We start from the raw sequence: 27445 nt of genomic DNA on the forward strand, positions 1-27445 counted from the left end.
GGTATTATGTCGGAGCTTTAGCAGTCAGGCACTTTCCTTGGTAGTATTTGGTACTAGAGAGCCCCACCCTTTTTTTGCTAAAATATTTAATTATGGGGGTGATCTTTAGTGATAGTTGAAGAAACTAGGTGAAGTGAATTGCTCACTGCCTCGCTTTCTTAACTTAGCCCAAGAATTCTTACCCGATAACCTTGCCATGTTGCTGCCATTAATTCTGTAACCCACTAAGACCCCAAGCAGAAACCCTTTGAAGCATTTCTCTTAACTGCAATGTATTTCTTCCCTGTACTCAATCTTTTTATTTTTTTCTTTTAACCCTTAACTTCTGTTTTAGAATCAATACTGTATATTGGTTCCAAGGCAGAAGAGCAGGAAGGGCTAGGCTATGGGGGTTAAGTAATTTACCCAGGATCACACAGCTAGGGAGCATCTGAGGCCACATTTGAACCCAGGACCTCCTGCCTCTTCGCCTGACTTTCTCAATTAAAACTTTCCCCCTTGTACGCAAGGCTTTTTTTTTTTTTTTTAAATGAATTTTGCTTTAGGAAGCAGGCAAGCAAACTGAGAAAAAGAAGTTTTGTTTTTGATTTCTTGCAATCGTTTTTTAAGAATTATGATTATGTTTAGCCCTTTCCCCCTTAAAGATTTATTTTGTATGTTTTAAAAAAAAGAGAGACCAATGGATATCCACTTGGAACCATACTGTAGCCCCAGCCAGCTGCTAGCCATCCCGTTACCTGAGAGAGAGTGGCCATTAAAAAGGAAAGTATTCTGTTATATAGTGCCTCTGTCTCAGGAACTCAAAGCACTTTATGGCTATCCCATCTAGAATTCCCTTCGAGGGAAGCAGAAGTCGGGGCTCCTTGGCCTCATTTTATGAGAGCAAACTGAGGCAGAGCAGAGTGAAGGATAAACTGCACTTAGACAGGCAGGACGCCTTTGTGGCTGCATCTCCTCCAAAGGAATCTGTCTTCATGCTCACTCCATCCTGAGTGTTTCATCTTCGCCTGCCAGCTAGGGATTCAGCACGCTGGTGCGGCAGAAAGCCCTGAAAGAAGGCAGACCGGGCTCCCTAGGCAAGGCGCTGAGATCCAAACACCTCCCTCCCGCTCCTAGTAGACAGATAATAGGGCAAGTGAGTAAGAAGGTGAACTTTCTTTCCCAGGAACTCCTGGGCGTGCAGAGGCCGCCAGATCCTTTCTTGAAAGGTTGGTAATGGAAGTTGATCCTCCTGAGGATGCCTCTTTTAAATTCCGAGTGACCCATTTAAAGGAGGCTCTCTTTGGTACGGGTTTGCATTGAATGGGGCCTGCTTTAATGGAGTCACCTTCTATACTAATGCTAATTGTTCTAGTTCTGCTCCTTTTCTTAGGGCTGATCCCTGCTTCTGTGAAATTCAAAATTGGGAGCTGGTGGGTTGTAGAACTGGGGCCAGGGTTTGAATATTTCTTTGAATAGCCTGGAAGAGACTATTGTTTCTGAGCTCTTTAGTACTTAAAAAAAATATTTGTTACATTTTTTAAAAAATGATATTCTTTCACCTTTTAGAGGCCAATAAAACTCCTTAAAAATCTGTATTCTTAGGTAGAATGATGGATTTCTAAGGCATTGTCGTTTAAAACCACATCTTATTTTCAGCCTATCCCTTTTAATACCTTTATCCTTTTTTGCTCTTTTATAGCAGACAAAACGTTATTTTAAAATATATAAATATATAAGTGTTATATAAAATATATAAGTATATTATACATAAATATACAAATTAATATAAATATATTAAATATAAATAAAACAATATATTCTTTATAGAAACATTATTTTTGTTTTACTTTTTTAAAGCCTTATCTTTCAACTTAGAGATGGTAGTCTTCTCTGAACACCTTATACACCCCTGTGACACTAATATTCTTTTTTTTTTTTTTTAACCCTTACCTTCCATCTTAGAATCAATACTGTGTATTAGTTCTAAGGCAGAAGAGTGGTAAGGGCTAGGTAATGGGGGTGAAGTGACTTGCCCAGGGTTATACAGCTAGGGAGTATCTGAGGTTGGATTTGAACCCAGGACCTCCTGTCTCTCTAGGCCTGGCTCTCAATCCACTGAGCTCCCAACTGCCCCCTCAAAACATTATTCTTAAATAATTAATTGTTTAATTAATTAATTTACTGTTCTGCATCTGTGTGCTGGATCTGGTGTCTGGTACTGGGGTCACTACGTTATTCAGTAACTAACATTTATATAAAGTTCTTTGAGGCTGCAGAGTACAAGCAAAGATTATTTTATCCTTACAACTTTGGGAGGTAGGTGACTTGCCCAGAGTCATTCAGCTAGGGCATGACGTTTTGATGGTGTTGGAACTCGTGCCTTCCTGAGCCCAAGCCCAGTGCTCTATCCATTGTTCCACAAGGCAGCCTATTTCATCGGGTCTTTGGACTCACTTGATAAGGATAATTCCACCTCTGGTACCAATTACTCTCCACGTGTGCCCCTCTCCCTGGTGCAGTTCTGCTCAGCTGCCTCTCTCACAGATCTTCTCCAGGGATCTTGGGGCAGACTGGGAAGCCTTCCTTTGGACCTCCAGACTTTGCATAGATGTCAAGTGGGGCATGTGCCTGGTCCCACATTGGTTTCCATGCTTCAGCCTTACTCATTCCCATCATGTGTCTTTCCATTACCCTTCAGGGGATTTGCAGCTTTAATTCTTCAGAGACTGGTGTGCATTTTGTGACGGATAGCCAGAGAGCATCATCAGAAGGATATTAATGTTGAATTTTTTTCCCCTAATATTTTAAGGAAGAGCTTAGAGGCCATTCAAAGCAATAGTTGACTTCCCAAAGGTATTCCTATCCCTTCTGTTCCTTCAGTTCTGGTCCCCATTTATTGATCATTTACTGTGACTTTCTAAGTGGAAGAGATTTGTGTAGTATCCATAAACATTCATGATTCCACTTGGATTTTTCTTTGAGAAGAATCATTGGAGGTACAAGATTTAGAGTCGACTCTTAATCTTTTGACATGATCATGAGAGAAGTAACATGAACACCAAGAAATAAATACAAGAGTAGAACATGATGGAAGCATCCCATCTTCGCTGTGTGGTCCTGGACAAGTCATTGAATCTGTTTATCTCCATTTCCTTTTCTGTAAAAATGGGGATAATAGCATTTGCCTCTCAGAGAGATCCAGAATCCCAGAATCTCTGTGTTAGAAGGAATTGGGTTCAAACTATACTGGGAATAAGAATTCACCCTACAACCTACTCAATAATGATATTTAATGTTTATATAGTGCTTGCTATGTGCCAAGCACGAGCACTTTACAATTATTACCTCATTTGTGATATTTTCACTCATGGGTGATATTATTTTCCCTGTTTTAAGATGGGGAAACTGAGGCAAACAGGAATGTAAGTGGCTTGCACAGCTGGGAACGGAATGAAGTCACATTTGAACTCAGGGCTTCCTCACTCCAGACCTAGCACCTTTATCTACTGTACCACTTAACTGTCCCAACAAATCATCCAGCCTTTGATGGAGAAGTTTCAGTGAGGAATCTGTGACCTTCCACCAAAGCCTACTTTTGGATCTCCTTGTTATAAGGGAGGAAAGATAAGGAAGTAAAGGATGTTAGACTTGTAGACAAGAGGATGCTTAGTTGTATGATTCTGGGCAAATCAAATTAAACCTCAGTTTCCTTATCTGTAACATGGAGGTAATAATTAGCACCTAGCTCACAAGGTTGTTGTGAGACCACATGAGATAATTTTAGAGTGCTTTACAAACCTTCAAGTGCTATATAAATTCTGGTGGTGGTAGTGGTGGTGGTGGTGGTGGTGGTGGTGGTGGTGGTGGTGGTGGTGGTGGTGGTGGTGGTGGTGGTGGTGGTGGTGATGATGATGATGATGATGATGATGATGATGATGATGATGATGAAGATGGTGGTGATGATGATGATGATGATGATGATGATGAAGATGGTGGTGATGATGGAAGTTTTTTTTTGCATCAAACTTAAAGCCAGTTGGTTTTAACTGCCTAGGGATAGTAATTGTTCAACCCTTTGAGGATGAATGACAAATAATGCCTATTCCACATGATAGCTCTTACTTCTAAGACTTCAACCTTTGTCCTGCCCCCTCTTAAACCTTTTCTTTTCCAAATGGATTTCCAGTCCAGTCTCTAGACCTGGCTCCCAATTCACTGAGCTTCCTACCTGTCCCATCTTTAAAAAAAAAGGAAAAAAATTAATACATTTTGTTTTGACATAGGGGACATTTCCAAGCTCCTCTTTCTTCTCCAGAAAAGAGTAGGTGCATGTCCTTTAAATTTAACAATATGTATTATTATGCTTTGTATTTGATCATAGTTTGGTTCTTTTTGAATTCATTTATGTCATAGTCCTTGAGTATTGTTTTGGTTTTGCTTCCCCCCCCCCCATATCACTTCATACAAATCTCTTTATGTTTCTCTGAATGTTTCACTTTTGTCATCCCTTTTTAATTCAGTAATATTCCATAATGCTCATATGCCAGTTTTTTCTCCCAATACCTCAGTGGTTGGGCACGTACTTTATTTCTAGCTCCCATGTTACTGCAAGTAGAGCTGCCTTGAATATTTTTGTACCTCTGGATCTTTTCTTGTTTTCAAGAAATTCTTTGGGATAGAGTCCCAGTACTGAAATCTTTGGGTCAAAAGGCTTGAACAATTTATTAATTTTTCTTGCCTAACTCCTACAATTCACAAAACACCTTTTAAGCAAAATTTTGCCTTGGTTGAATATAGTGGCTTACATTTACCCTTCTTTTACTATTGAGACCAATAAAATGCAAATCAAAAAGTATCCATTTGTCTTTGTTAGGACATGCTCAAAATGGGAATAAGTTGGTACTTTTAAAATCGTAAACTCGAGGAGGTTTCAGATTATATCTCTTAATTATTAAGAAAAAAGATTTAAGAAGATGAGAAATTGAAATGGTTGGAAGTCGCTCTATTCTTCTGTCACTCTAATCTGTTGCTTTGTATTATCTGATCCATATTTTGTAGCATAGAAGAAAATTTAGGTCTGGTGGTAGATGTGGCCATACTTTATCAATTTCATTCTGGTTATTATGTTGGGACAGTAAGAATTCCTCATGCCCCTGGATGAGTAAATTAATTCAGTAGAAAGGTGTTAGAACCAGACTAACTAGCTTGGGATGCTTTTTATTTTCCTTTAGGCTAAAGGAATAATACTTTGTGAATGCTCTGGTTCTACACCTCACCCCAGTAGCCTTTCCTCCTCCTCTTCTTGCCTTCTCTACCCCCATTTTTAAAATAGCAGTACTTTTCATACTGTCAGAATTTCATGTTGTGACACCCCTACTCAAAAGTTATGACAGCAGTGCAATGACAGCCACTGCCTCCCGAGAATCAATCAGGCAATTAATTTTGTAAATGAAATGCTGATTATACAAAGCTTCACATGAGAGGCCCAGTGATTAAAATCAATTTAACAAATTGTTTCAGGTGGGACTTGATTAATAATTTGCTGTAAATGCTAAGGATATATGACCAGCATACTTTTTTCTGGTTGTCTCTATCTTTACTATATATAACCGTTATTTGGGTAGAAAAAAATTCTACAGGCAAGCTGTGTGTGTGTGTGTGTGTGTGTGTGTGTGTGTGTGTGTGTGTGTGTACACATATATATATAAAATATATATTTTTTAGGCTTCTGACCTAGTTACTAGGAGAGTAAACCCATTTTCATATTAGTCATGTTATTCACTCAGGTTATTTCACTAACTAAACCTACTTAATATTGAACAGTGGATACTTTAGCTATTATCATAATATACTTTAAGGACATTAGAGATAATGGAATTGACCTGCAATATTCATCAAAGGTATCAATGTTTGGAAGGATAACTTTAATAGAGCAGGAAATAGATTTCCTTAACATTTCTAAGGATCTCACATTTTATGTGCTATTTCCTTAAAATAACAGATTCAGAAAAGGCATACAATACATGGAGGAGGGGAACCCAGAGTGCAGTAGTGATGTTGATTGCTTCTTTTTGGTAGTTAATTCTTTTTTCCCCCCTTTTTTAAAATCTTTACCTTCTGTTTTAGAATTCGTATCATTCCAAGGCAGAAGAGCAGTAAGGGCTAGGCAGTTGGGGTTAAGTGACTTTCCAGGATGTGTGTGAGGACAGATTTGAACCCAGGACCTCTTGTCTGCAGACCTGACCCACTATCTGTACTGCTACTTAGCTGCTTTGACTTAGTTAATTCTTGAAAATTTATTTTTGGGGTCAATAATCTTTTCCCTTGAGTTTTCCTTATTCTTCTTTTGGTTCCTAATCTTTTGGGAATTCTGCTCTTTGCTATCCCAGATAGGAGAATTGTGGGGGGAATTTTTTGAATGTGTTTGCATTTTTTGAATGTTATTTGGTCTAGTAAAAGGATGAATGGAGATGAGATTGAACAGGAGCCACAAAATTGTTAGAACAGGAACTGACCATAGAGAACTGGTAGAGTTCATTAAGTGCCTCCAATGGACCAATTAGTGTGCTGAGCTTAGGGGATACAAAGTAAAGGAGAATCCCTATTTTGGGGGAATTCACAGTCTAATGGAGAGAGCAACGTGTGAACTACAAACAAGATTTACACAAGATAAATTGGAGAAACTCTTAGAGGGAAGGCACTAAGATCAAGGAGGTATCAGGGTGAATGGCTTCTTGCAGAAGGTGAGCCTTTAGCAGAGACCTGATGGAAGGCAGGGGAGCTAGGAGGAGATGGGGAAGGTGGGCTAAGGAGGGGGAGTGTTTCCAGGCAGAGAGGACCACTGGTGAAAAGGCAGAGTTGTTGATGGAATGTTACGTGTGAGGAGGTGATGTTACTAGATCCCAGAGTATTTGGAGGGGGAATAGGGTGTAAGAAGACTTGGAAAAGGTATAAAAGGGCCTGGTTATGAAGGGCTTTTAAAAGCCAAACACAGGGCTTTATATTTGATCCTGGAGATGATTGAGGGCCAAAGGATTTATTAAATAGGGGAAGGAAGATCAGACCTACGCTTTAGGAAGATGAATTGACTGAGTAGAATGGGAACAGACTTGAGTCAAAGAGACGAACCAGCAAGAATTTAGGTTGGAAAGCAGCCCAGAATCCCACCTCTGTGAATTATCTGAAAATTTAGTTTCAAATCTAGTGTACAGTACTTAGGGCTATGCTGGTGGCTTATCTGAACTTCAGTCCTCTCAACTGGCAAATTTTGGGCTAGAGGCTCTCTGTAGCGTCCATGCTAAGAGATATTTGTAAAGCTTGTTAGGTCTTGTTTGATTGGAGCAGGGATGCAAGTTGCAGCCACACTTTGCCATCCAGTGAAAGTCTTGTAAATCACCACAGGTTCATGCTTTCCCTGGCATTGTGAGGATACTAATGGAGCCTGGTAGTTGTCCATCAGTTATACTATATGCTCTTTGCTTGGCTTGCCTGCCTCTTCAGTGTAAACCATGTTAAAGATGATAATGATTGTTATTATTGGTCACTCGTTTTCAGTCGTGTCTGACTTTTCATGGCCCCAATTTGGGGTTTTCTTGGCAAAGATACTGGAGTGGTTTGCCATTTCCAGCTCATTTTACAGGGGAGGAAACTGAGGCAAAGCGGGCTAAGTGACTTGCCACGGCTAGTGTTTGAGATTGGATTTGAAAGAGGCATCTTCCTGACTCTAGACTGAGCACTCTATCCACAGAGCGACCTTGCCTTCCAGAGGATTGTGGATTTTAAAATTAATATCCAATACTCTAATTATTATATTTAAAAAGTTTATTAATGATAATTAAGAGACCTAGCTTTTCAGTCTGCTCTCTAAAGGAAAAGAGAGCAAAAGAGAAAGAGGGAGGAGGTATAGCAAACTATATATAATCGAAATCGCAAACTGGGACAAAGGGGAAAGCATTTTGGGTAATACAGAAAGGAAGTTTGAGTTAATGTAGTTTTAGGGGTTCAAGATTTTCCAACTATATAGGATGAAGATAGCAGACATTAGAGGGTCTAACAGTCTGCAAATCTTTTAAAAATATATTATCTCATTTGAATTTCATAGAAGTCCTGGAAAATTCTGTAGGTGTTTCCATGTCCATTTTACAGATGAGGAAACAAGGTTGGGGAAATTATCAAGTGATTTGCTCATGATCACATGACTATAAAATATTAGAGGCGAGATTTGGACTGAGATATGCCTACTTTGTGTCTAACACTTGATCCCCTGTGTACCACACAGTGCCTTTTTAGAGGAGGAAGCTGAGTTCCTGGAGAGAAATAAACAGATTTTCTTGGGCCATGTTCCTAATTAGAGGCAAAGCCTCCCCCCACTAGGATCTAGTAGATCCCATGTCTGGAATGTATGGTTTCATTCATTCATTCATGCCTCTGCTGCTAAAAATTCTTAGTTTCTTTCAAGGCCTACTTTGGTTTCTATTTCTTACCAGAATCCTTTGTTGATTTTTGCAGTTGTTAGTAGTCTCTCTCTGTTGTCAGATTTTCTCTTTTTATACCTTATATTTCCCAATAGAAGGCAAGTCTCTTGAGGGGCTTTTTTTTTTTTTTTCCAGTTTTTTGTCTCTTCCAGTTCCCAACAAAATACCTTGCACTTGGTTTATACTTTTATTAAAAATTTTTTAAAAAATTTAGAATATTTTTCCATGATTACATGATTCATGAACTCCCTACCCCCACTCCCAGAGCTGACAAGCAGTTTCACTGGGTTATACATGTATAGTTGTTCAAATTGGTTTATACTTTTAACAATACTTGTTGGATTTAATTGAGAAGATGCAACCACATTGAATATTTCAGTCAGTATTTGATCTCAGTCTTGTGGGTACCCCCTTGAATCTTGATTTGCCCATCATCACATAACTAATAAATATCAGAAGAAAGGGTTGAACCTAGGGGTAATAATGTATTGTACAAATTTTGACAGATCTTTTTTTTTGTTTTATCTGTAAATATGCTTGAGATGATCTTAATAAATTATGTTTTCTGCCAAGTTTTCTATAGTCATTTTTCCATCTACCAGTTCTTTGCTATTTTATGAGTGGGATTGATTATTATCTTCTATTTTCCATGAGATTTTACAAATGAGTTTATATTCTACCCTGAGAGTTGGCTGTCATATCTCTTCTACTTGGCAAGGAGATAAAGTATCTGCTAGCATGAGCAGTTTTTAGGTTCTCTTTACCTCCTTGTGGTAATTGCTTTACATTGATTAAACTTTCCTGAAACATGGTAAAACCCTGTTGTCTGTTTCTTTGTCTATTTTCCTTTAAAAAATTAAAAATATTTTTAAAACTTAACAATTTTAAAAAATTTAAAAAATAATAGTATTTTGTTAATTATGTAATTTTGGAGATTTTTAAAAAAATCATACATTATGTCCAGTTTTCTTTTTTTTCTTAGGGTCTATGGTGTCATTGATTTAGAGCTGGAAGGATCTTAGTTATGATCTTATTCAACTTCTCTTTTTATAGATGAGAAGAGACTTTTTTCTTTAAATCTGTTATTAATTTTTATTAAAAAATTTTAAAACAAGTTAATGGTTTGGATGCACAGGAAAAGCTGATTTGGTAATGATTTCTGCATCAACAACCAGTTGTTTCTTGTTTATTAAGATGTAGCCAGTTTTGTTGTTATCATTTTTATGTTATTGATATCTAGTATCTAGTACCTCATTACTCTTCTACTAACTATTCCCAAGATACTGGTATAAGGTTTCTGTATAGTCTACATGCCTTTGGCCTCTTTCTATTCTTGACTCTGAAGTGTAGTTCCCATCATTTTTTCCCTTCTTCCTCAAAGAACTGGGAAATGAATATCCCATCCCCCAAAAGGGTAACAATTGAGTGGGGGAGACAACATGGGAGCTGATGTGTAAAAATAAGTTCTGTACAGGATAAATTGGAAATGATCCTCAGAAGGAAAATATTAGCTTTAGGGGGATAGGAAAGGTTTCTTGCAGAAGATGGAATTTTTAGCTGAGACTTGAAGGTAGCCAGGAGGTTGAAATAAGGAGGGAGAGCATTCCAGGCATAGGGAATTGAGAGGTGGAGTGCCCAGTTTCAGGTACAGTAAAGAAGCATTTTTAGGGGGCAGCTAATCAATGGATTGAGAGTGTGTTGTGTGACCCTAGTCAAGTCATCTAATCCCCATTGCTCTTCTGCCTTAGAAGCAATATGGAGTATTGGTTCTAAGATAGAAAGTTAAAAATTTTTTTAAAAATAACACTTTTATATAGAAGCCAAGGAATATTAAAGCATATAGTTTATAATATGGAAATGTTTTACACTATTAAACACTTAAAAATCTTTATCAGATTGCTGTCTCAAGGAGGGGGAGGAAGGATGAGAATTTTGTTCAAGCTTAAAAAATGAAGGCTAAAATTTTTTTTCATAAAATTAAGGGAAAAAATTAGTAAATAGAAAAAAAAGCAACATAGATTTAGAAGACATTAAAATGCTTTTTTAACCCTTACCTTCTGTCTTAGAATCAATAGTAAATATCAGTTCCCAGGCAGAAGAGCAACAAGGTTAAGTGACTTGCCCAGGATTACACAACTAGGAAGTATCTGAGGCTATATTTGAAGCCAGGATGTCCCATCTCCAGGCCTGGCTCTCTCCCCAAACCAACCTCACTGACTCATTTTACTAAATTCTTAACAGCCTTTCTCTACTTTTTTATCTTCTCCAACAAATATTGGTGCATAATCAATGATCCTATTCAGTGTATTTTTGTTTTTAACACAGACTCACTCATCTCAGGCACTGCATATTGAAGTGATTAAATATCTTATGAAATGTTGCCTTGATAATCGAGTCAAAATTCTGTAAAGTGCTTTGCAAACTTGTGTATGTGGACATGTATGCAAAGTTCAATTTATTTTTTAAATTCATTTTTTTGGTGTCATGGATCCCTTTGGCATTCTGTTGAAGCCAGTGGACCCCTTGGTTATAAATACAATTTAAATAAGTGCATTTACAATACAAATACAAAATAAATAAAAAATTATATACACACGATTACAGAAGGAACCAATTGTCTCGGAATGCAGTTATCAAAATATATTTTTATAAGTTCATGCACCTCAGGTCAAGAACTGCTGACATAAATAAATGCAAGATAGTTTGAGGAGGGGGAATAGTACTGACACCAGGTCTGGGAGCTTCCTTCTAACTCAATTTCTTTAATTCTATGAACCACACCTGCTGGAAATGATGGGAGAATTTCACTTAGGAGGCTGCAGCTGAGTTCAGAATGCTCTGAACAGTGGAGATAAAGGCTGGGGTGGATGGGATTGTTTCTGTGAATACCTAGCCAGGAGATGGAATGATTTGAATCATTTTTTTTTTAAATTTCATCAGTGGAAGGAAAGAAGGTTTAAATCCCATTGGGGAAGAAGGCCTTGAAAGCTGCTCTTAATTTTTGTTACTTGTTTGTTTGTTTTTTTAATCCCAGAAGCAATAAGAAGTTGCTACTGAAGGCTTTTGAGAAAGGGAATGTACTTTAGAAAGGTAATTTTGACAGCTTTGTGGATGATAATTGGAGTTAAAGGCAGAGAGACCAAGACAGAGACTATGGTAGTAAGAAGGGTGGTGGAATACAATATCTTCTCTTAGCAATAAGGAAACTGGAAGTGGGATGGATTGTAAGGAAGAAAAGTTTTGTTTTAGATATCTTGAGTTCAGGAGATGGGTAGGCTTATCTGGCTTACCTCTACTGCAGGTAGTTATGTGGGATTGGAGTTCAGGTGAGAGACCTGATGCGGCTGGTTTTGGTTGGATTGTCTCTTTACAGAAGCTCCCTGATGATAATTTATTTAATAACTATGTTTTATTTCCTGGGTATAATTTATTTCACGGTTAATACCAACAAAAGAAGATAATACAACAAAGAAAAGAGAGCCCTTTTGGTTTCATTGGGAATAAGAGTGCTTTGCAGATTTGAAAGGGAAATACATAGAAATGTGAGTTCTTCTTCTATTGTAGATGTTTATTTGACCCTATATTTACTACAATGGCTGAATAACTCACTTAGAAGTGAGTTAATTCCAGAACTGCAACAGAAGGTGTCAACTACTTGTAGTGGAATTGCTTATTCATATGTAGTTTGAGATTCCCGCCCCCCCCCCCCCATTATGTTACTGATTTTTGCCACGACCAGAGAAAATATTCACAAGATACAGGTGTGAGGTTTCCGTGTTGTCTGTACGCCTTTGGCTTCTTTCCTTTCTTGACCCTGAAGCCCTTTTTCTACCAAGTTATCAAATGAGGCAGACGGTCCTTCTAGCCAGAGTTTGCCTGGAGGATTTTAGCAATTTCAGAACTTCTGACCCTACTCTTGTACTTCACCAAGGAATATTTCTTTTGGATAGTTTAATCTATACAAAGCATTTAAAAAAAAAGAAAAGAAACAGAGTAAAACCACCTTAGGGAAAAGGGACCTTGTGACACCTCTCATCTCTTATCCACCTCTGCCCCATCTTTTTTCAACTCTTACCTTTAAGAAGCACCAAGGTCAAGGCTTGTTCTAACCGGTGTTGTTATACAAAGAAAGAGCCCCATATCTCCAGTTAGGAGAAGCCCAGTCACTGACTCACTTGTTTTAACAATAGAATTTTTGTGCAGCTGAAGGATTTGGACTCTCTGGAAATGGCATGAAAAGACTTGAGGTGCTGCTTGTGGGGATCTTTGTCCTTCAGACAATTTCTGCATTTGATTATTTTCCTTTATTGGCTAAACCAAAGTAGAATTGCTACTTTTGTTCCATTAGATCTGCCATGGGTCAGTCAGTAAGCATTTATTAAGCTCCTGCTGTGTTTCAGGCACCATCCAAGGGTCTGAGGAATACAGAGAAAGGCAAAAAAAGACAGTTATGTGCTCTTTAAGGAGCTCACAGTCTAATGAATGAGACAACACGAAAACGACTGTTTAGAAACACACATACAGGCTAAATTGGAGGTAATCAATAGAGGGAAGACACTAGAATGAAAGATTCAGGAAAGGCATCTTGCGTGGAAGTTGGAATTTTTGCTGGGAAAAGCACCTGGCTGGAGAAATGTGTTTTGGCCCAATGTTATTAGCATATTATTCCTGGGGATCCTTTAAATGGGATTTTTTTTTTTTCAAATTTAATTTTATAAAGCTTTTAAGTTTGGGGGAAATAATTTTTAAGGCTTTTTTTTTCTTTTTGGGGAGGAGGGGTTTTTACTGTCCTCTCTTATTTGTAATTAATTGATCATACTTTATTGTGCAGATAGTCATGTTTACTACAGTGGCTGGGTAACTCACTTAGAAGGGGACTAAATTCATGTTAATCTAAAAAGTGATTCATGTAGGACCCATACACAGACGGAAGCCCTTAATCCTGCTATTGACCATGGGAGGAATAGCTATGTAGAATAAAGATGATGTTTAGGTGGCACTTTAGGGTTTGCAGAGCTCTTTGCATGAATTAAATTATTTGATCTTTTAATAAAATTTATTTTTACTTTTAAATTCTTACGTTCTGTCTAGGTAACAACTCTGAAACAAAAGGGCAAAGGCTGGGCAAATGGAGTTAAGTGACTTGCCCAGGAGCACAGCTAGGAAGGGTCTGAGACAGGATTAGAACCCAGGTCCTCCAGACTCCAGGCGGGACTCTCTATCCTCTGTGCTCTCCAGCTGCCTACAGCCAATCTTTATAACTACTTTGTGAGGGCAATGCTCTTATTTCCCTTTCATAAACCAAGGACCAGAAGAGGCTAAGTGATTTGCCCAGGGTCACACAGTTCAAACCCAGATCTTCCTGATTTAAGTGGAGCCTCATCATTTCCACTGTGAAAACAACTTAATGCACATATTTATTGATTTTTTAAAAACTAGCTTATTTATCAAAATTTATCAAATTTAACAAATTATCATTCTTTGGATAATAAAATAATAAATAAGAAGAAAATATTGAATAAGAACTCCACCACTTCAGTGGACATGGTGGTGCCTTAGCTCGTGGAACATTGAGAATAACTTTGAATAACTTTGTTCAGTGCTGCGTAGAGATGTAAAATATCATGATACTTGGAAGCCATTATAAACATTTTCTCTTCTTTTTCCTCCCTCCTTACTCTCTTATTCCCTTTGGAAAAGGGTAGGGAAAACACATTTTGGAGGGAAATTTAAATGTGCTCCACTTACTAACAAGGAACTTTACTAAATGCTTACTAGTCTGAAATGTCATTATCAATCACTTCCCTCGTCCTATCTCTGACATACTGCCTGTATTTATTCCTTCGTTAAACTTTCTATTGCTACCATTCTTGTATTGGATCTTATTTACTCCTTCCCAACTCCTACCCCTCACTATTTTTTTTTTTATCTCTTTACCTTCCATCTTAGAATCAGTAATCTCTATTGGTTCCAAGGTAGCAATAAAGGCTAGACTTGCCCAGGATCACACAGCTAGGAGTGCCTGAGTTCAGATTCGGAATCAAGGTCTCCTGGCACTCTGTATCACCTCACTGCCTCGGGACCTCCATTCCTTCTTTATACCATTGCCAGACTTCTCTTTCTTATTCATTAATCTGATCATGCTATTCTTACTAAGAATTATCCAGTGGTCTCAGAGAGGGAAGAGGTCAATGAATTGGACATGCAACATAAAAAAAACAACTACAAAGAGAACAAATTTAAAATCCCCAGATAAAAACGAAATTGGAAGTTATAAAAATCAAAGGAGAAATTAATAAAATTGAAAGTAAAAGAATGTTGAACTGATACATAAGACTAGGAGCTGGTACTTTGAAAAAACAAATAAAATTGGTAAAGTACTGGTTAATCTAATAAAAAATCAAGAAAAAAATAAAAGGAAGAAAAAGAAAGGCTCCCTCATGCCTCTCCAGTTGATTGGACCAGAGATATTTAGATCTGGAAGAGACCTTCTGATTAAACTCTTTAAACCTCTTTATTCTACTGATATTGTCTTCCTTCTGTTTATCCCATACACTCTGCGAACCAGAGTGTGCCTAGGTGAATGCCAATACTGGCTTCCATGTTGTTCTCACAAAATACTTATCTTTTTTTTTTTTTTCTTTGCCTTTTCAAAATACTCCATCTTCCACTGGTCTTCCATTATGGAGTTCTAATACTCTTTCCTCCTATCCCCACTCTTGGGGAGAGTTGCAGCTTCAACTTCAAGTTGCAGCTAAAAGCCCACCATCACAAGAAGCCATTTCAATTCCTTTAATGCCAGCCCCTTCCAAGCTCTGATTATTACTAATTTATCATCTGTAGATTTTGTTTATGCCTAGTTGTTTTCATGTTATCTTCCTCATTAGATTGTAAGCTCTATGAGAGCCAGTGGCTGTCGATTTTTATTTTATTTTATTTTGGCCTTTCTTCATATCCCAAGCCTCTTGCTCCTTTGAACTTGGCACATTTATAGGCACTCAATAATTGCTTGTATGCTGACTTGACTAATACTTATTTTAGTGTCCTTTGAGAGTGTTTAAAGTTCTTTCATTCATGACCTAAAATATGTATATGGTATATAATTTATCTTTTCACAAAATTAGCAGGTTTAATATGCCCAATTAAAAATAGAATGTATTTAATAGAAAATAATTCACATCATACTAATTGAATTTACATTTCAATTGAATTTTTTTAAATGTATATAGACACAACCACAATCCTGGGGTACTTTAAGAATTCAAGCTTCCTGGTTTGGTTTTGTTTTTCCCCTATCTATGAGAAGTATGTGAAAGCTTAAACCAAAAGGATCAGTTTTACACTAAAACAAAGAAAGTTCTGTGTTTTGGCTTTAGACTCCCCTCTAAGATTAAGGCAATAGAGACAAAAATGTTGATTTCCATAATAGAGCTGAGAAAAAAGTAGCTTCAAATTTTTGGATACAGCGTTTGCCTTGTGGACATTTTTGTTTAAAATTCTAACATTTTAGAGCTAGAAAGGAACCTGAATGATAATTTAGTCTCTTTCTAACCAAAACCAAATATCTCGGTAGGAGATTTTGTACTAGATGAAGTTTGGGATTTCTTGAAGTGCTGTCAGGACTGTCTCATCTGAAGTTACCTCCTATTCATGAAAATGAGTACCATGTATATATTTTTTGAAAATTTAGTGCTACATCACTGACTACAAACCCTCAGATCCTCGCCTGCTCTACATGCCTATAACCAATTTTCCATCATGAATTGGTGACATTTATTTTCCTCCAAGGTCTATTTTATTGCATTTGTTCTTATTAACCTTTATCCTATTCTCTCTGCCCTCCCCTCTACCCCCAATTCACTATGGTTACTTTTAAATTATTTTCTTATTTTCAAGGTGCTTAATAATACTCTTGGCCCTTCCATCCCTTCACTAACCCAATTAAATGAACATTTTCTTTTTTATTCACATCACTAATAAATATTAACATACAGAGACTTTGACAATGTTCTGTATATTTTGAATACACTTATGTGAGTTCTTGTCTCCCCTGTTAAGTTCTGTTAAGTTCTATGAAAGTAGGCATTGTTTGATTCTTTGTTTGTCTGCCCCTGATATCTCTCATGTTGCTGATGTCTTTTAAGTATAAATGAATAATACAAAAATAAAATAGTAAATATAATTTAGCTTTGGGACCTGAGGCAAATCACTTACCCTCTTTAAGGCTGTTTCCTCATATGGGGATAGTCAGACCTATACCCTTATAGGGTTGTCTATAGGATAATATGAGTTCTATGTAAAGGACTTCATAGACCTTAAAGCAGTCTATAAATCACTGCTCTTATTGCTACAGCATCTTTGCCACATTTCATGCCCTCTTCACTAGGATCATGTTTCTAAATGCCAGATTTTCTGCTTTTTTCTGATACTGAATTTTTAAAATTGTCACTACTCCAAACTGAGTTTCTCTGGATTGACCCAAGCTCCACCCCCCCCCCCCTTTTTTTTTCTTGGATTAATCAGCCCTGAACTAGAAATGAGGAGTCTGCCTTCTGATTGGAACTCTGACATTAGCTAGATTTGTGGTATTGGGCAAGTAATTTAACTATTCTTCAGATCTTTAGTTTCTCCATCTGTAAAATGAGAATGCCAGACTAAACAAACTCTGTGGCCCTTTTAACTTTTCTGATTGTCTCTGTGTTGCTTTATTTATTGACTTATTTATTTTTGATTTAGTGTGACTATTTCCCAACATAAACAGAGATCTTCCACATGTTGCAAAAGATGAAGGAATCTGAAGCATGTAAGAAGGACAAGTGAGAGGCTACTTTGGCAGAAGTGTGCCCTGCTCTTTTATTTGAGAGCTGTACCAATGACTTGGCTTCACAGTGTAAAGATTAAAATTAATATACAATAACTAAATATTATATTTTATAAAGTTTATTAATAATAACTAAAGTTAAAAAAAGCTAGTTAACCCAGCCTGGTCGTGAGAGAATAGAGGGAGAGGGAGGAGTTACAGAACTTCTAAACAAACAATGTAATAAGCACACACATAAACGAAAGGAAAAGGATGCTGGATAATACAGAAGGAATTCTGGGGAACATAGTTCAAAAGGTACAAAATTCTCTACTTATACAATAGCATAATTATTGCTATGTTTCTTACAGGTTGTTTTAGGTTTAAAAATAGTTCTGTTTTTAGTTTGAAAAAACATTTTTTAAAAAAGACATTTTATCTTAAATATTTTATTTAAAAAGTAATCATTCAGCATTTTTGCTTTATAAGGACTCACATTGTTATATATTTATATGTTTATATGTTATATATTTATAAGGATATCACATTGTTCCCTCACTGCCCCCATACGTATTTTCTCTCTTGTCCCTACTTTTGTATTTTCTCATCTTGTCCTTATTCATTTCTTGAATGGTTTAAATTTTGCATGTTTCCTAGAGCTACTCTGAAATAAGTTTAGTTGCAGCTTGCCCTTTCTATTCTTTTCGAACTCTATATACTTTTGTGTATTTTCAAATCCCCATTTGACCAATTTGGAAAAATTTCATTGGTTCAGCAAAATAAAACTCTTGGCCCTAGATTTTGGAGGGCAAATGTTGATTTTAGTTAAGATGAATATTATATCTAACACATAGTGTTGTATTATTATAAATCAAATGAGCTTGATAGTGTGGGTATATTCCTTCCTATATTTCTAATCATTATAGATTGGTAACATTGGATTCAGTAAAAGAGTTTGATTTTGCTCTTTTTGAGGGAAAAAAACGTATATTCCTTAATAAGAAGGAATACTCTTTGTGATTCTTCTCCATTCTTGACATTAGTTGAATTTTTATCTATAATGAATAGAGTATTATTGAGCTTGATGGTGTGAGCAGAGTACTCACTCATTGGTATTCTTGAACATTTTGTGTTTCCTCTTTCAGAAGTGTGTCCAGAACAGACATAGGGAATTAATAACTGCAACCATTGTAATTTTACTTAGTTTTTTTTTTTTTTTTTTTTTTTTTTAACCCTTAACTTCTGTGTATTGACTTATAGGTGGAAGAGTGGTAAGGGTAGGCAATGGGGGTCAAGTGACTTGCCCAGGGTCACACAGCTGGGAAGTGTCTGAGGCCGGATTTGAACCTAGGACCTCCTGTCTCTAGGCCTGGCTCTCAATCCACTGAGCTACCCAGCTGCCCCCCATTGTAATTTTACTTAGAACAAAAAATATTCATCTCACTATCTATTTTCTTTGGTTTGGAGATAAAAAAAATTCATTGTGTCAATGAAAGCAGCTTGGTCCACTGTTAAATTCTGACCTTTCTAGTGTTAACTTTTGGAAGTATTCAATTCCAAAGTACTCATTGAGTGCTCATGCATAGCATAATGTATTGCACTGCCCTTGGCACTGTAGAGAATATATAGCAGTATCCCTGCCATTAAAAATTTCTTGTGACTGAAGTTGAAAGAAAGGGATATAAACTGAGGGAATATTTAAATAATAATGATATAAGATATTCTAAATTAATTAAATACAATTTTCCAGGTTAAAAAAAATAAATTTAAAAAATGATATAAGAAATTTCATAAGACAGTGTTAAGTGCCATATGTGTTTAGTACAAGCAGTGTTCCCTATGCCTAGAATGAACTCTGCCATCTCTCATTGCTCCAGTCTTTGTTGAAATCCCTCCATTCCTTTAAAGCTTAGCTCAGCTACTCTGCATGGAGACTGGTCTCTTCACATAAAAATGATTTTTCCCTTTTTTAATTCTTCTCACCTACTTTTTTCAATGCGAATATTCTCTTGGCAATGCTCTATGGTTGTGAGTCTTGAAATACTGCCCTCTTTGAGGAGTTAAAAAGTTGTGATTGACCCAACAGGACAACAGAGAGACCCACAGAAGGCATAAGTAACCTCTAGCATTTTTCTGATCTATGTTCAAAAGTTATTTATCAATGAAAAAATCCACAATGGAAAAAAATGGTAGAGTAAGAAAAGAACTCTCCAGATGTTTCCTTAGTGTTCTCAAAAATATTAACAAACCTTGAAGAAGGCTTCTAGCAGTTTTCATAGATACTCTCTAAAGTATATACATGTATATGGAAAGTCACGGAAAAGAAATATATAAGGGTGACCTGTGATTCTTAATGTAATTTTAAGTTTGTTACAGCTATCACAGTAAGATAGGTGGAAAGGGGGTGGACAGTTTATCAAAAATACACTAATGAAGAGAATTAACCTATAAGGGCCCAGATCCATTGAAGGATTGTGCATGTTTTGTTTGTATTAGACATACTTCTTGACCAGCGCTGGTTCTATCTATATTTGTGTCCTCTAAGGCTTAGTGTTTATACTTTGGGGAGTGGGGCAGGGAGAGAAGAGTGCTTTGGATCTGTACTTTCATTCGTGTTGAAAATTCAGTGCAGATAGATATTTCATCTCTAACTTGGTCTTAGAGAGTTGCCTGATGCAGTGAGAAGTTGTGCCTTGCCTTTGGTCATCTAGATAATGATGCGTCAGAGGAAGGACTTGGACTCAAGTCTTCCTGACTCAGTGTTTGCCTTTTTATCTACTCTATGGTTACTTCTAATTTAGGGCATCCTAAAGTGAGGATATTAGAATGGACCTGGAAGGCTTTTGAAAGTAGACTGTCTTTTTGCTCTCAATTGATCAGAAAATATAGACCAGTGGTTCCCAAACTTTTTTGGCTTACCGCCCCCTTTCCAGAAAAAATATTACTTAGCCCCCTGGAAATTAAGTTTTTTTAAAATTTTAATAGCAATTAATGGGAAAGATAAATGCACCTGTGGCCATCACCGCCTCCCTGGATTGCTGCAGCACCCACCAGGGGGCGGTGGTGCCCACTTTGGGAATCACTAACATAGAGAATATAAGATTCCACTGTGCTTTTTTTTTTTAAATTATAAAAAAGCATTTGCTTTGGTAAAGTCAAAACTCACTTTAAAGACTGTTTTCTAACTAGGTGTCTCCTATGCATACCTTAAAATTACTGGAAATTCCTTGATTAAAACAACAAAGGTAACTTTAGTTGACTTGTTGATCATGAAAGTCAGACAGAACAATGAGATATATGCTAATCAAAGGTGCTTACAGATTTCATTGAGGATTTCTAGTGTAGAGTCTTATCTTTGCATAAGGATTCTCTGGTGATGGTTGGTTAGATACTGTTGGTGGTCTGTTTTTTTGGGACAACATAGTCACTGTTTGTATCAAGGCTTGGAACTTTGCAAAGCCTTCTGGGCAACTCCTAAGAGTTTGGTCTCTCTGTACCCATGAGGAAAAAAACACATGGATGAAGAATGCTTGTTGTCCAGACTATGTCATGCATTTAGATGGAGAAAGCCTGACAATGGCCAAATTTGGCTCAGAATTAATTAAGAATAGAGCAGTCTAGGTTGCCTATGGAAAATTAAAAATTTAAATTAACTTAAGTTCAGGATAATTAAATTTAATTTAAATTTATCTCTGAAATCAAAGTTAAATTTACTCCAACAAATGTAAAAAAGTGAATTTTTGTTCATAGATCATTGAGTATATAACCTGTAAATAGAGGAGACCGAGGACCAAAACCCCCCATGATAGCAAATACAGCTCCTATTGATAAAACATAATTGAACCCTAGAAGTACTAGTTTTAAATCAGTTGATGCAAAAAATGTCCTTGCTCCTTTAAGTTTTTCTTAAATTCTGGTCCTTTTCAATACCAATATTCAACCAGTGTTTTTGTATGATTATGAGTCGTTACACTAGTCTCAGAAGAATTAAAATTTAGTATTTCTCAGAGGACAATGGAGGGATGCTTTGCGTGAGTTGGTTACAACACATAAATAAGGATGTTGTTTCTTTGAGGAAATATTACAGTTTAACCTGAGACATCAAAAAATATTTCCTCCATGCCTTTCTCCTGCCCTGGCTTCACCTCCAGTTTGGGCTTTAGTAGTTAGCAGCAGTCTTAGGAGCTCAGGAGGTAATGGCTAGAGGGAGGAGATGACTGTGGCTTTTCATATCTACACGTAGTTTATAACTTAGGTGTTTTCTACAAATGGGATTGTCTTCACTTGAATAAAGTTATTAGGGAAGGCAACAAAGTGAACTCTGCCTTTCTTAGTCACTTAACGAGAAGAACAGTGTCTAGATGGCAACAAATGATCATTCCACTGTACTGTGTTGTGGTTCAGACCACACCTGGTGTGCTGTGTTTGTTTCTGGGTGCAACAGTTTTAGAGAGAACAGAGAGAAGTCCATTCTAGTGTCCAAAAGAAGATGATCCGATAGTGAGAGAAGGACTGAAGGTACTTTTTTTTTTTTTTTTTGAAAGGTCCTGGGAATGTTAAGTCTGAAGAAGAGAAGACATAACAGCCTTAAAGTACTTTAACTGTTATTATACAAAAGACTGTTAGATTTAATTATGTTTCAGATCCTGGGTAGGCAGAAATAAGAGCTTGGAATGGAAATTCCATAGGTAGATTTAGGCTTGGTTTAAGGAAAAACTTCTAGCCTATTGATCAGAGCTGTTCAGAAGTAGATTGACTGTTTTCAAAAATGGTAGAGTTTCTCTCTCTCTCTCCCCCTCCCTTCCACCTCTGTCTCTCTCCTTCACTCCTACTTGTTGGATGCTGTCAAAGGGGTCTTCGGTCAGTCAGGTTAGGGTTAGATTAGAGGGTCTCCATGATTCCTCTCTCAACTCTTAAATTCTATGATCTGTGAAAAGCAAATATTATGCAATAATAAAGCTTCATTTCTTTAAAAGTACTTTAAAATGTATATTGTCATAATAACCAGCCTAACGTAGTTTAGCTATGTTTTATTCTCTTTGAAATGGCTTCTACCCCAGCCACCCCCTCCTCCTCTCAGCATGTTTTGTGGTATTCAAAACCATTTGCCTATTTCCACCAAATTGGAACTCAAATCACAGCTGTCATAAGCGTGCTATCGAGATTAGAAAAACAGATGTTTTGGAAATATTTGCGTAAAGAAAGATTCAAGGACCATCAGAAATGCTAATGATCTCTTTAAAAAATATAGCATAAACCTTTTGCTTAAATGGCTTGTTAAAAATGACTAGTGTGATGCTTTAAATGAAGCGCTGTTGGAGGAGGGATGTCTGATAAAAAATACAAGATAGGTTTTAGGTTGAATTGGGAGTTGGAGAAATCGCTGTTCTTATGAGTCCTTTTTGAAATTTTGCCTATTCAAGAAAAGAGAAGGGTTTAATTTCTTTTTTCTTGGAAAGCAAATAATAGCATAGCCAGGTTTGAGATGCTAATTTTGGACATTTTAGTGTTGAAAATCACAAAAATTTTACTCTTGGCTAAATTTGTGAATTATGAAGTAGCGAGTATTAGAGGACTAGAGAGAAGATTGAAATGAATTGTTTTGCTCAGTTTGCCCTAGCTATGTTTTCATAGTTGGGCTATTAATTTTTAAGATATGTTGATGTCTTCACAGTCATACAGTATAGGCATTTCATACAGTGTACTGATTATTTCTTTGTAGTTTGAGAAATTTAATATTAGTTCAAATTAACTCCACATTAAATAAGGTTGTAGAAGTTTATGGCAATGATGTCCCAGATTAGGAAAAAAGCAAGTCCAGAGACCAATAGAGGAAATTGCTGTACTGTTATCTGCAAAACTAAAATATAGACATTCCTAGCATTTCCCCATTTTTAAATTTCTGTTTTAATTAAGCCTGTTTTGGATGTGTAGTGTTTAAAATGAAATAAATGGACTTTTCTAGTGCCCTGGGCTAATCTAGATTGAATGGAAAGATAGAGTAGCCGAACATCAAGGAGAGATGATGATGACTTTGTATTATTGGAAATATATCCTATTAATTTGGTTTACTCAAGTTGGGTCTCTGTTAGGCCACTAGCTTCTTTCTGCTTCCCCAATTCCTTGTTTGGCCTGTTTTTCCATAAAGCCAGAAAGAATATTTTGCCTTGACTCATCTCCAGATCCCCAGACATGTCACAGTATTGTCTGAGTCACCAGGTGAATGACTCTGGAGGGTGAGGATTTAGTCCTCTTCCTCTGGATGCAGAAAATCATGGTCTCTCCTTGCATCATTCCCCCTTGTTGGTACTAGTTATCTATCACTTATCCTTACTTACTCCTCACCCACTAAAGATCTCTTCCCTTTCTTAGTGCTTATTTCCTTGTGGTTTACAGTGTTTCTTTTCTTTTTGTTTTTTCAACACTCATACCCATTAGACCTGAGAAATAATCTTATTTCGATGGGCTTGGGGCGGGCAAACAAACATCTCTAGGACAAGAGATTAGGATGAAGTCCTTTTGCTTGGGCAAACATCATTCCTTTATCCACCCTCTGTCCCCCCATGTACCTCCTTCCTTACTACACTGAGCTTGGACAATATTAACAGTGGTCTTAATGCTGAATGGCCAGTCATTTCAAAATATTCAGAATGTGGATTTTTCTTGGTTTTTACATTTTTTTTTTCAGCTTTGTGGCCATTTTTTTTCTTTTTGGCTCTCTTATCAGGGAGACTAAAAGAATGAGTGGAGGTAGAACAATCAGTGTTAATTGTTAACAGTGTAGGTTTTGACATGATTAGTGATTTAGGAATTACCTAGAAAAAATGTTAGAACTGGAATCAGGAGACTGGTTGTAATCATGACAGTGCCATCATTTAGTTGGGAGGCCAGCCATAGAGTCTTCATTTTAATTCTTTGAGTTTCGGTTTCTTCATCTGTTAAATGAGTAGGTTGGCCTAGATCATTCACACTGCTGATATTTTTGTGATGGTCATCATCATCCTCAGTTGTATTTATATTTGTTTTTTTTTTTTGTCTGCAAAGCGCTTCACAAACAGTATCTCATCCTCATCACAATTCTGGAAGTAGATGTAGTTATTATCTCTATTTTACTGATGAGGGAAGAAACACATTGATTAAGCCTCTTATCCAAGGTCATACAGTTAGTTTGAATGCTCAGGTCTTTCTGAGTCTGGGTCCAGGACCCCCTTCCCTACATAGATGCCTCTATTCACTTTCTGTGTTCCTTGCTGTTGAGACACAAAACTCCAGACTCCCAGGTTGACTATCTGCGTCCCAGAGAGATCAATCTGGACTTAACTTGTATCTAAAAAGGGAAATAAAAAACAAAAATCTAGTTTGGGTTTTATTAAATCCCAAAGAAAGCGTGGCTCCTGGTTTACATTACGGCTTGGTGGCTTATTAGTACACATGTATATTATGTAAAGCCTTGACATTTTCTTTTCCATATAAATTTTTTCCACTCTAAAAACCTGCCCTCTCACTCAGTCACAAATGTTTGCCTGGGACTTGCAGATTGAGACTGAAATAAAATTGTTATTATTCTGAGACTACTTTGAAGGCAGAAAGTATTGCTAATCACCAGACATAGAAGTGTACTTCATTTTAAAATACTATTAAGCTAAAAGGAGTTGGGTGAAATTAATTATCATGCTCACTTCCTGCATACATAATAGAAATTCAGATGTAAATTTTTTCTCTGCTTAGGGTGCAAAAATCTTTCTTTATCTCTGACTCAGGACCCTCCCAATTTAAAAAACCTTTCTAATTAATGAGAAAAAAAAAATAGAAAATTTGTGTGTAATGTTGCTGTTAGTTAACATTCTTCTGCATTTTAATTTGTCAAGTAATTGTTCTTAATGTTTTCAAAATAGAGGTTCATTGTGTTGAATATCTCTGCTTATATCCGCTCAATAAACTTTTCTGTCATCTATATGCAGAATATTTTTAAAAAACAATCCCTTTTTTTTTCATTTAATAACAGGGCAGTCCAATGGATCCAATGGTAATGAAGAGACCTCAGTTGTATGGAATGGGCAATAACCCTCATTCCCAGCCTCAGCAAAGCAGTCCATACCCAGGGGGGTCATATGGTCCCCCTGGGCCCCAGCGTTATCCAATTGGAATCCAGGGACGGACCCCAGGTGCCATGGGAGGAATGCAATATCCACAACAACAGGTTGGTGGTGGTTTTTTCTTACTTTGGGTGGTGGTTCCTGCTACTTTTTCCTCTCATTTTTTTAGGACTTGGGGGGGAATTTTGGGAATCATATGACGGTAAGTGATAGGCTTTGAAGCTATTCTCTCTTAATATTCTCTAGTAGAAGTCTTCTAATAAGAGCTGATCCTTTAGACCTTTCCTTGAGATAAATATACTTGTTTTTTAGTTCTTTAAACCATTGTGTTGGTGAGATTAAATTTGCAGAATTCCTTGTTGATGGGCATGAGACCAATCATGGCCATATTTGAAAGATAAACTGCCATATCACATTGAGTTTTTCTGCTTGGCTTCTTCTGTAGTCATTTCATCTACATTTTTTTCCCCTGAAAAATGATTCCTATGAACTTTTAAGTAGAACTAATTTCTTAGAACTGGATGTTCATTTGTGATTTAAAAAAAATTAATTCATGTGTTCATGTATCTACTATCTTTTTTTTAAGCCTAACAACCCTGTGTAGGTAAGACCACCAAGTATCCTCATTTTATAGAAAAGGAGAGTGAGACAGAGGGAAATTTAAGTGGCTTGTCCAGATTCCCTCAGATGACAAAGGTCAGAGGCAGAATTGAAACCTAGTCCTTCCAGGGCCTGTATTCTAACACTGTGACATGGTGTTTTCCTTTTCTAGACTGTGAGGGCCTGGATGTTTCCTTTAAATTATTTTTGATTAGAACTATATTTAAATCATTATGAAAAATTGAAACTATTCCATATGGAACTATGTTAGTGCGGAACTGGGAATATAAATCACATTTGACCCTAAGTGGGATTAATTATTAAAAGTACCAGGATGACGAACCTATTCAGCTCAGTAAACATTTTTACGTTCAGGATGTTGTGTTAGGTCCTAGGGATACAAAAATGAAAAATTATATCTCTGTCCTCTAGGAACTTAGAATTTGATAAAAAGAATGAGGACATATTCCTAACAATAATTCAAGACAGGATATAGTGGAAAGTGCATTGAATTTCAAGGAGACAAATCAGAACTTATGAGATAAATACAGAGTAGAACGATGGATGGTACCCATAGCTATGGGGAATAGGAAAGATGTCCTGGATGGGGCAGGCTTGAGTTGTTTTTTTGCTTGTTTGTTTGTTTGTTTGTTTGTTTGTTTTTTTAACTCTCACCTTCTGTCTTAGAATCAATATTGTGGGCAATAAGGATTAGGCAGTGGAGGTTAAGTGATTTTCCCAGAGTAACACAGCTAGGAAGCTTGAACCCTGGACTTCCCATCTTCAAGCCTGGCTCTCTGTCCACTGAACCATCTATAAATACTCCCTCCTTGAGTTATGAACAACAGCTAAAGCAAAAGCATGGAGAAGGGAGCCGTTGGAATTGATTGAGCAGGAAAATGAAATCAGTAGATATATTGTTTAGAAAATCACTTTGGCCACTGAGTGGAGGTTAGACGTAGAATAGGGAAAGACTTGAGGTAGAGAAGCCAATTTAGAAGGCTGTTGTAGTAATCCACATCAGAGATAATGAGCGCCTGCACCAGGATGCTGGTGTTCTGTAAGTGGAGAGAAGATAAAATTGAGAGATGTCATAGAGAAAGATTTACAGAATATATGGGGTGAAGGGTGGAGCGGACTGGAGATGGACCCCAGCATTGTGAACCTTGGGTGACTAGAGGGGTGGTGATTCCTTCTGATAAGAGAGAAATTCAGAAAGGGATGGTTTCAGGGGAAGATAATAAATTCTTTGATGATGGCTTTCAGGTACTCTAGTTATTCTTGAATCATCTCCTTGATCAGCTTTTTAGGTCAGTTGTTTTGCCGATAAGATATTTCAAATTATCTTCTAGCTTTTTTCATTCATTCTTTTTGACTTTTATTGTTTCTTGGCGTCTTGTTGGAGTCATTACCTTCCATTTGCACAGTTCTAATTTTTAGTGAACTGCTTTTTTTTTTTAAATTTAGATTTTGTACCTCTTTTTCTATTTGAC

The 27445-nt window shown here is 36.9% G+C and overlaps 1 protein-coding gene across 1 annotated transcript in view; it reads left to right on the plus strand.

Moving 5' to 3' along the window:
• The window catches only part of ARID1B (AT-rich interaction domain 1B), a 571310-nt gene that overhangs the window by 50363 nt on the left and 493502 nt on the right, over positions 1-27445 (plus strand). The window contains exon 5 of the mRNA XM_044671750.1: positions 25262-25456. Within this exon, the coding sequence (XP_044527685.1) occupies positions 25262-25456 (195 nt within the window). The remainder of the gene's footprint in view (positions 1-25261; positions 25457-27445) is intronic.

The sequence above is a fragment of the Gracilinanus agilis genome, chromosome 4 (genome assembly GCF_016433145.1).
Source record: "Gracilinanus agilis isolate LMUSP501 chromosome 4, AgileGrace, whole genome shotgun sequence".
Classification (NCBI taxonomy): Eukaryota; Metazoa; Chordata; class Mammalia; order Didelphimorphia; family Didelphidae; genus Gracilinanus; species Gracilinanus agilis.